Source organism: Colobus angolensis, unplaced genomic scaffold (genome assembly GCF_000951035.1).
Source record: "Colobus angolensis palliatus isolate OR3802 unplaced genomic scaffold, Cang.pa_1.0 Scaffold233, whole genome shotgun sequence".
Taxonomy (NCBI): Eukaryota; Metazoa; Chordata; class Mammalia; order Primates; family Cercopithecidae; genus Colobus; species Colobus angolensis.
The window spans coordinates 723,052-734,033 of NW_012115522.1; the positions used below are offsets into that span (position 1 = coordinate 723,052).

At 35.0% G+C, this 10,982-nt stretch overlaps 1 protein-coding gene across 1 annotated transcript in view; it reads left to right on the forward strand.

Annotated features, from left to right (window-relative positions):
• GTF2E2 (general transcription factor IIE, polypeptide 2, beta 34kDa) overlaps positions 1-10,982 on the forward strand; it is a 103,646-nt gene that overhangs the window by 34,609 nt on the left and 58,055 nt on the right. Inside the window, exon 3 of the mRNA XM_011944539.1 lies at positions 5,589-5,680. Within this exon, the coding sequence (XP_011799929.1) occupies positions 5,589-5,680 (92 nt within the window). The remainder of the gene's footprint in view (positions 1-5,588; positions 5,681-10,982) is intronic.

Genomic DNA, 10,982 nt, shown 5'->3' on the forward strand with positions numbered 1-10,982 from the left:
GGCGGAGGTTGCAGTGAGCCATGATTGTGCCACTGCAGTGTAGCACTCTAGCCTGGGCAATAGAGTGAGACTCTGTCCCCCCAGCCAAAAAAAGAGAAATATATCATTAGGATTTTCTCCTATCCTGAGACTTAGTTTTGAAATTAAAATGTAAGTTTATATTAAGCAAATGCTATAAACATTCTTTGTGAAAAAACAAGAGAAAATCGTGTTTTTTTAAAAAAAGTAAAACAGTCTTTTTCTGGACTTCCCTACCCATGCTTTAAAATTTGATTACAGGAATGGGGAGCTTTAAAGTAAATCACATAATTTTTTTTAGTGTATGTGTTTTAGTTTTGTTTTATGTTAATTTTGGTATGTTTTCTCCCATTTCCAAAGGTCCCAGCGGAGTGTTGATGGAGATGGGACTTGGAACTGTTCTGGAACCTTTGGGTTGCCAGATGAGAATAAAATTATGCTTTTGCTGTATTTATGGTAAAAGCCTTTGAATTGAATACTCAAGTGCTTTTAAGCATATCACTTTGAAATGTGATCAATTAATTGTAATAGCCTGTAAATATAGAGCAACTCACTTAATTTAAGTTCTGGAACTTAGGCCATGTCTCTAGGCAGTTTGGTGAAACAGCAATGAGTCTCCATCTGTGCTAACAATAGACATATTCCTAGCAAAATGTAGGCTGATGATAAGAGTGTTAAAACAATGTGGGTGGTAGGGGTTTCTGTTTACAGTTTACCTGAAATTTGAGTTGTAAGTTAACTGTTTTATTTGACAAAGTTATTTTTATTTTATCTGAGACTTTTCTTTGGTGCTTCTGTACTTTCTGTAGCAAGCACAAATGGTTTCTAGGTAATTAACCCCACTGTGCTGAACGTGGACAGATCTAATATCTTGTGACAGCAACCTCTGGATTTTGCAGGGGATACTTTGCTCAGGCTAACTGAATGCTGACTAAGAAAAGTAATAGAAATTATGAAGGAAAAAAAAAACCCTTTAAAGATTAAATAAATTTACTGGCAAGGTAAAAGGGCAGAAGTTGGCTCTTTAGGTCAGATATAGTTTGTGTCCTGGAGTTCTAACATCTAGTAAATAACTAAATTTTCATTCTTGAATAGTATAAAATTAGAAATTTGGTCAGCAGTTGATACTAATTTTTAATAGACATGAACGATTGCTCTGAGCCACGAAGATAATCTTGCTACCTAGAAAGGTACTTACTCTCCTTTCTTAACCGGTTCTTCTTAGGACATATTTTTATTTTAAAATGCAGCTTATCAAAAGGACTTACTTTGTATTTATTTTGAAGATCAGTTTAAGAATGACTGCAACATTATATTTAAATGATGTGATAAATTGATATCAAAAATGAAAGGCTATTTAAGAAGGTTTTTGTTTAATAGCATGACTTGTATATTATGAGAGATAAATTTCACAGTGAAGAATTATTTTAATTAAAATGTTAAGGAAGCCTGAAGCTGTATAAATTATCTGTTTGGTTGTAGTATAATGCAGCCCATTTTACGATACCTTTTATGGTCTTTTATATAAAAATTGTGATAATTTCTTAGCATTCTCTGCATCTACGTTCAAAGTAAAATAAAAATAATTTTGGAGTACATTCTCATATTCTAAAAAATGTAACAAAGTTTGTTATAAGTAACTGTTTCTTAGCAGCCAATATCATTTGCACATAGAATCAGAAAGCTTTAGTCTGGGATTCGCTTTTGGTCTAGGTTTTTCTTTAAGAAAAATCCTTTGTTAAGACAGACCAAACTGCAGAAATGAAATCTCTCAGAGAAAATGAAATTAGCAAGTAACCAGTTAAAATAAAAAGCTGTGGTTTACTGTAAGGTCTGGATATAGATCAGGTTCATGTAAAATGTAATGAATTTTCCATTAAGGCACAGATGGTAAGGGTGCTTATCAAATAGCACAAGGCAGTCTTCATATTTTCATAATAAAATCCTACCAAGCAGTGAAACAAATACATTGCTTTTTCTTGATATTTAGTAGTAGCAAAGCTTTCTGGTTGATTTTTCAGGGTAAAATATTTTCCTATTGCATCATAAGGACATGTACCACTAAATAAAAAAGATCATATAAACCTACCTCTTGTCTGAGAGGATGCTGTTGAAGCGATGGTATCGTCTGTTTGTAATGCAGTCTAGTGCACAGCCAAGATGGAGCTGTGCTTCTATTGGTCGAACCACAATGGAGCTGACAGTTTCCTCTATGTTCATTTGCATTAAGTCTTGCCACCCTTAAGAGTAAATCATTCATAAACTTGAATAGAACTGTCTGGGATATCAACTGTCATCCCTTCTCCTTTATTTTTTTGTTCTTAATCTAAATTCCTATATAGGAATTTGTGAGTTACTAACAAATTGATGATTCTTTAGTGTTTCATTGTAAAATTTCAGATCCTTCACTGAACACTTCAGTGCTAGGGCTGGAAGGTAATGTCGGGAGAGGTAGTAACCTAGGAAACAAACAGTCCAGGTTTGCCAGCCTGATACTTCCTTCAGGAAGTGTGCATAAAATCTCATATATTTTTCTTTTCTTGTTCTTCCTTTTCTTTCATTACTTGTTCCATATATAATTTTTGCCCTCTGGAAGTAGTTATTTCCATGTGGTGGTTTGATTTAGGAGGAATTATGAAGGGAAAGAATTGAGTTTTAGCCCTGCAAGTTGGAAAAGGGCTCGTTTAGGTAAATACACTACCTGCCTTCAAAAAATAGTCTCTAAAATGTAGATGGCAAAGTGATTTCCAGGTTGGCTCTTTAGAGACAAGAGTATTTTTAGTTACTGTATTATTTAGAGTTGTGGTCTAAGCACAACAGAATGAAGGTTTTTAATTATGGGAGTGGCTATTACAACAGCAGCAGACCAGGTATATGCTATGTAGACTTGCTTTTTAAAATTACAGATGAAGGCTGGGCGCAGTGGCCATGCCTGTAATTCCAGCACTTTGAAAGGCTGAGTCGGGTGAATCACAGGGTCAGGAGTTCAAGACCAGCGTGGCCAAGATGGTGAAACCCCGTCTCTACCAAAACTACAAAAATTAGCCAGGCATGGCAGCAGGCGCCTGTTATCCCAGCTACTCAGGAGGCTGAGGCAGGGGAATTGCTTGAACCCAGACGGCAGAGATTGCAGTGAGTTGAGATTGTGCCACTGCACTCCAGCCTGGGCGACAGAGACTCCATCTCAAATAAAATAAAGTAAAATAAAATAAAATAAATAAAATAAAATAATCTGGCACATTAGTTTCTGGGGCCATAAAGGAAGGCATGGAAATATCTGTATTATCGTCATTCATTCAACAAATATTTATTGAGTATTTACTAAGCTTGACATTAAGTTAGTAGTAGATACTAGAGTCATAAGCATCATGTCTCATAAGCACAACTCTATGTGATTCATAATTGGCCGTTTGTGTGGTGTTTGTCCTTAATATATTGTCATCTCTTTTTTCATAGTCTTCCCAGTTGTGTACAGTATGTAGTAAGCTTGATATTATTTTACTAAATTTAAACAAGGAAATATTAAATGTGCAGTCACGGATTTCTGTACTTCGACAAAATGGCCAGTTTCAGATAGAATAATCTGTGTGTAAAGGCTGTTTATCACAGGGTTTACACTGGATTTGAATCTACTCTGCTGCTTACTACCCTCAATTTTACTATGTTTAAAAGGGGACAGTAATACGTCTTAAGTTGGATTTTTGGGAGGGATTACATATGAGTATTTACCATGGTGTTTAGCAGATAATAAATATTAGTTTTATTATTGCAGATATGCTGAACACTTTTGGAAAATGAACTACGTAGGTATTATTTCATAATTGAAATAGTTTATGGAAAAGTACCTGTAAGGCATTTTTTTTTTTGAGACAGAGTCTCGCTCTGTCACCAGGCTGGAATGCAGTGGCGCTGTCTCGGCTCACTGCAACCTCCAGCTCTCTGGTTCAAGTGATTCTCCCGAGTAGCTGAGACTACAGGTGTGTGCCATTATGCCCAGCTAATTTTTGTATTTTTAGTAGAGACGAGGTTTCACCGTGTTGGCCAGGATGGTGTTAATTTCCTGACCTCATGATCTGCCCACCTCCACCTCCCAACTTTAAGGCTTTCTTAATGTTATTGTTACTTTTGGAAACATGGTAGACTTCAGTATGCCAATTAATTAAGATTGTAACAAAGTTAGTTTTAAAGGAAAATTGCATATGAATTTTCATTTTAGTCTCAAAAAAGCATACTCAATAAAGACTTCACTAATCTCAAAGGATTATTATATTGCCATCTAGAAACTGTTCTTTTGGATCTCTGACAATTGTTACATTTGACTTGTGGTTGTTCTAATGCAATCTTTTGTTTAAAGTATTATTACCAATCTGGTGCCAGAGATTGGTTCTCCCCTCCCCTTTTACTTAACCTCTCTGTGGATCAGCCACATGGGAACTTTATAATATCTGATCTCATGCTTTGCTAATAGAATGTGTACTTCTAAAATGTTTTTCTAGTATTTATGATGGATTTTTTACTGTTCCTGCTTATGACTAATGGAATGCGTTTGTGATGCAGTGGTGACATTAGGGTTTCTGCCTATAAGAATACAACAAAGTGATAGATGTTCTGAAACAAATGATTTTTTTGTACAGGTTTTTCCACACCAGATAGAGAAGGAGAGGGGGATGTTTCTCAAAGTGGGTGGGCAGTGCTGTGATGCTTTTTAAAGTAAGCATCCCTGTTTATGCAGTGGCAGTGCCTATGGCTTTTTATTCCTAATTTATCTGTAAAGTTTAATTGCGGTATCTTTTTTTCTATTTCCATTAATTCCTTTTTTTTTGGTCTTAAATTGGTAAGCAGAAATTGATGTAATAATTGAACTTTTCATCCCTCAGAAGTAATCTGCTCCTAGTGTTAGCTTTATGGATGGGATTGAGGTTTGTATTGTTTGCTTGTTTAATAAACTATACTTCTGATTATGGGGCAAGTCTAATCAGAATTAAGATAAGAATGAGATAAAGGGGAAAGGGGCCCGGTGCGGTGGCTCACACCTGTAACCGCAGCACTTTGGGAGGCTGAAGTGGGTGAATCTCTTGAGCCCAGGAGTTTTAGACCAGCCTGGGCAACATGGCGAAACCCCATCTCTACAAAAAAATACAAAAATTAGCCAGGCATGATGGTGTGCACCTGTAATCCCAGCCTCTCAGAAGACTGAGGTGGGAGAATCACCTGAGCCTGGGAAGTCGAGGGTGCATTGAGCTGTGATTGTGCTGTTGAACTCCAACCTGGGCAATGGGAATGCGACCCTGTCTCAAAAAATATAATAAAAGAGAATATGATAAAGATACTTATAAAATAATTGTGTTTTGGTGCTTTTAAGTTATTTATACTTTGTTTCTACCCTTAGTGAGAAAATTGTAGTTTAATGTATATACTTAAAGATTTTGTATTTTTCACCAAAATTTTACAGGGTAGAATATACTAGATGAAAACTCAAGAAATATGTTATCAGCATTAAAATTATCTTAGCTGCTCAAGAGTCATAATCACATATAATATGATGATGTTATTTTGAACTTCATTTCCAGATCATAGCAATGGATCATTTAACTTGAAAGCTCTGTCAGGAAGCTCTGGATATAAGTTTGGCGTTCTTGCTAAGATTGTGAATTACATGAAGGTAAGTACTTTTCTCAAATAAAAATCCTATTTAACTTTTTGGCAAAAGAAGGGGATTAGGGTTTTCAGAAGTTAAATTTCTGTATACACCAAAATTTATCAAAATTGTGCATTTTCAATATGTGTGGTTTATTGTATGCCAATTATACCTTATATTAATTTAGCATTGCAGCAAGTTACCAAAGTATATTTAATCTGCATTAACTCAAGGGTACAATTTAAGCTCACCATTTCACTTAATAAGAGTGTGCCTAGGCATTAGATATATCACCTCTTAATGAATACCGGCTGGCAAAACCAATGGGAGAATGTGATTGATTTTTCAGGATATTGCTTCCATTGATATGAGAAGTAAAAAGTACATAGTTCGGGCAGATGGTGTGATGGCTTCTCTGTATCTTGGAGGAGAAAATTAAGTCTTAGAAAAACATTGACCCACAAAAGAATTAGAATTTAATGTTTTGGTAGAAGATTTAGTATTTTTTGAATATTAAGTTTTGATCATGTAAGATTTTGGCTTTACTTTCAGTCTTTTTTTTTTTTTTTTTTGGAGACAGTCTTGCTCCATTACCCAGGCTGGAGTGCAGTGGTGCGATTGTCGCTCACTGCAACCTTGAACTTCTGTCGTCAAGTGATCCTCCTGCCTCAGCCTCCTGAGTAACTGAGACTACAGGCATGCACCACCATGCCTGGCTAATTTTCTTATTTTTAGAAGAGACGAAGTCTCACTGTGTTGCCCAGGCTGGTGTCGAACTCCTAAGCTCATGTGATTTTCACACCTCAGCCTCCCAAAGTGTTTGGCTTACAGGCATAAGCTACTATGCCTAACTAAAACTTTGAATCTTAACTAAATTTATTAAAGCGGGATTTCATTTTTAGCTAAGATATAATTTCAAATTTGCTCCCTTCTTCTGCCAAACTCTTAGTCACAATTAGTTACTAGTTGCATCTCTTGAAAAAGTCAGACAGCACTATATTTGTTATTTTAATTTCGTCCATCTGTTGGATAAAATATATATCAGATTTTTAACTGTGCTAAGGCTTTTCTTTTGTAATTTAATAGACTTGGTGTCTAGCTGAGTCTAAATTCTGTGGCTTGTATTTGAGTTATGGTATAAATATGTTAGTTTATAACTCCCCATTATTAAAATATTTTGACACTTAAGTATTCACCATTCATTCATTTCATCCATTTATTCCCCCACATGGTAAGCAGTTATGAAAATCTGTTTGCTATTTAGGGCACTAATGGTGGGAATACCCAGAAAAAATGCACACCCTCAGGGCTGTCACTCTGTTGAGGGAGACTGACATTTAAGTGTCATGTTTTTGCTACTCTGTTAATACGGTCTTCACTTCCCTATGTGGCTTACTTATAACTTCATCTGTCTTAGAAAGTGAACTTCAGAATTTTTGCTCGTATTCCCTACAATTTGTAAACTGTGTACCCCTTTGTACATATTTGAGTTGATAACTACACTATATTAGCAAAGTTTAAATAGTGGCACTATTCAAGCAAAAATTTAAATGACGACCAGAAATATGGAATTTCTGGCATATTGTAGTATTTCAATAAAATGCATCACTTTTAAATTTATCTAATAGAATCTAAATGTCATTATTTAAAAGTATAAAAACAAACTCCCTTAATGATTGGGAATTTTAATTATTTTTTCTTTGAATATTTATGCCCCATCTGTTATCCCTTTGAATTTTATCCAAATGTTATGTATTTTTATCTTTAAAATCATTCATTGATCATCTATCAAACTTTTCTGTCACAATAATATGTAAATAAATTGGAATTTAAAATGTTTTTCCTGTGACCATAAAGCTCTAAGTGTTAAAAATAACTTACGGTTTGAGTTACTTTTCCAATTATTATTGGTGCACAGTTGATTAGAATATACATAGATTAAAATTTTGATTAAATTCACTTTGTATCAGAAATTTATTCTTGAATGAAATGAATGCAACTGTCTCCTCTCTTCCTCCATTAGTTCTTATGTTTGGCAAATCTCTTCCTGTTTAGAGATTTTGTAGATTTTAAGTGCTTAGACATAAATGTTCAAATATATAAGTTAATTCTAATGGAAATTTTGTGGTATCAAAATCTTCCAAGTTATATGTCAAAAATCACTAGTGATTTTATCATCAAGCATCCATCAGTTAATACTTCTGTTAGGTTCTTCTTCAGTTTTATTGAAAGCAAAAGAATGGAAACTACCCAACTTGCCAAAGGATTTGTTACCTAGTGCTTAACCATTTATTTTCTTAGCTTCTAGGAAGCATATCAAAAAGGCTTTCACAAGGCTTACCAAATGTCTTATATCAGTTCCCCTCCCTCCCTTCATAGGTACTTTCTTTAAAAATCTGATATATTCAGAAGCAGTTGAGAAAATAGAAATACGATTAATTTTAATATAACTTTGCTAATTTTTTTATTACAATTATGTGTTTAAAATGTATTTTTGTGAAAACCTTTAGGATGAAGGTTTAGCTTGTTCAATTTTTAGAAAATATCTCCTTGTTAACAAAGCCAGTCTCCATTGTCAAACCGACTAACCATAACAAACTTGCTTTGAATAATAAAATTTTCCTCTATTTTAAATTTCAAATAAATAGATTACCAAATATTTTGGATAATATGAAAACCACTGAGGAATAAATTATAGAATGTATACTAAAATATACTACTAAAGTATTTGAGATGAAAATTATGTGGCTCAAAAAGAATTACAGTAATTTGTCAATTTTTATAATTAAACATTTCTGTGCTGCTTGTCACGTTAGATTAAAAATTAAATAAGTTAAAATATGAAGCAAGGGATATGCTAAAAGTTGTGTTATTTATTTATGTTTGAGGGTCTTACTCTGTCACCTAGGCTAGAGTGTATTGACACCATCCTGGCTCACTGCAGCCTCAATCTCCTAGCCTCAAGTGATCCTCCCACCTTAACCTCCCAAGTAACTGGGACTACAGGCACATGCCACTACACCTGGCTAGTTTTTGTATTTTTTTTTTTTTTTGTAGAGACCCTGTCTCACAGTGTTGCCCAGGTTGGTCTTGAACTCCTGGGCTCAGGGGATCCCTCAAGTGATCCGCCTGTCTGTCTCAGCCTCCTAAAGTGCTGGGATTACAGGCGTGAGCCACTAGACCTGGCCTGTTACTCCTTTTTAAATGTGTGTTCCTGCATCTTCTGATCTCTGATTTCAGCTATTAGATATAACTAAAAGGGAATGAATCAGAAATAACTTTACATTTTTATTTGGGTAATTAATGAAAGAGATACCTACTGCTTAAAACTACTCAGTTTGACAGCATATCTTTTTGTCAGTAGAAGGTAGAAATATTAAACTGTTGAAAAACTATAGAATTGACTAATTAGAATAAAACTTTAATGATATGATTTGACAACATAGATTTTTAACTACTGTATTGAGTAACGCACACTCAATCTAAAGTAATTTCTATATAGTTTTTATCTGTGACTTTTATATAGCACAATTTGAATGACTTGGCAGTCCCAGAAAGTATTTCTGTTGTATTTAAAGGAATCAGCCTCCCTAATTGATATTGTTCCAGCTCTCTAAATAAGCTTTTTCTTCAAGCTAATAAATATTCAGGGAATGAGTTTTAAGAATTACTTATATTTAAACTCTCGGCCCAGCACAGTGGCTCACACCTGTATTGTCAGCACTTTGGGAGGCTGAGGCAGGTGGATCACTTGAGGCCAGGAGTTTGAGACCAGCCTGGCCAACATGATAAAACCCCGTCTCTACTAAAAATACAAAAAATAAAAAATTAGCCAGGTGTGTTGGTACATGCCTGTGATCCCAGCTACTTGAGAGGCTGAGAATCACATGAGTCTGGGAGGTGGAAATTGCAGTGAGCCGAGGTCGTACCACTGTACTCCAGCCTGGGTGACATGTCAAGACCTTGTCGCTCATAAAAAATAAGAATTCTTGAAAAAATATTTCATTTTATCTATTTTTTTTTAACCAGTGTTCTCTTTGCGTTGCTTTTATCGTACTCTCCCCCTAATAGCAGTGTGTTCTTGGACAATACTGAGTGGAGATGGGACTGTCGAGGGAATGGTTGTTAAAGGAAACTTTATAAACAACTGCTCACAGATTATGATATATTAGAATGTTCCAGCAGGGGCCAAAATATTTTAAACTCTTTGAAAAATATGTGACTGGAAAAGACAAGAAGCCCAGTAACGGATAGTTTATGGCACCTCAGTTATTCTTGAATGCTTCCCTGAAACCGTTTTTTTGGCTTATCTGTTTGTTTGGGTCCCTGGAGTTTATTATTCCTTGAGGCTGTGTATCATAAATTTTGAATGGAGGTGAGATTTGTACTTTTTTGTGGTGGGGGGAGCTGGAAGGTAAAGAGGAGAAGGGCTTATTTTGAAAGGGAAGACGTACATGTGGAAGGTATCTGTAAACAAATTTTTGGAAAGTCTCTCACTGTCTCTTGTGTACCTTTAGAAAGAAAGCGAAAGACAACAGAAATGCTCCTTATAGTTTATTTAATAGGGAAACTGTTTAATTGCTTAATGAGAATGATTTAGAAGCTATGTGAAAAAAGTTCCATGGGAGGCATTAGATAGGTACAGTGAGATTTCCAGCAGATAGTGATAACTTTGGACAAAGTGCTAAATAGAAAGATGAAAGGCGGATACAGAAACTTCAAGGTCATAATACTAAGAACATGCAGCGGGGGGACAAACTGCCCCCCTCATCTCACCAGCTCCTGAGATGGTTACTGTGATACCATAGCTCAGTAATTTACGTTGGAACAGTAACTGAGACATCAAAAAAGATTAAATTATGTTCAGTGACCTGGTTAAGATGAAAGAGGAACTTTATGGTTTATTTTTGGAGGATTTTTACAGAAATAGTTGATTAAAACAAATTTTATTGCTTAAAGGTGTACATTTTAAAAGCACTCCAAGTTATCTCGAAAATCCCCTTAGGATGCCTCTTCGTATGAGAGAGCACTTTAATTTTCAGATGACAAATTAAGGGTGTACTTTATTTTTGATAAAATGATTTTTCTCTTGATTTCAGCATTATTCCTTATGTCTGTTATGTAAAACACTATGTTGAAAAATCTGGGTTAATTTGGCTTATTCTAGCTTAGTGTTTCTCCAGTGTCGTTCTCCAACCAGTATCCGCATCACCTGGGAACTTTTTAGAAATGCAAATTCTTGGGCCCCTTTCAGACCATTGAATTTGAAACTCTGCGAGTATAGCTCAACAGTCTTTTCTTTTTCTTTTTTCTTTTTTTTTTTTTT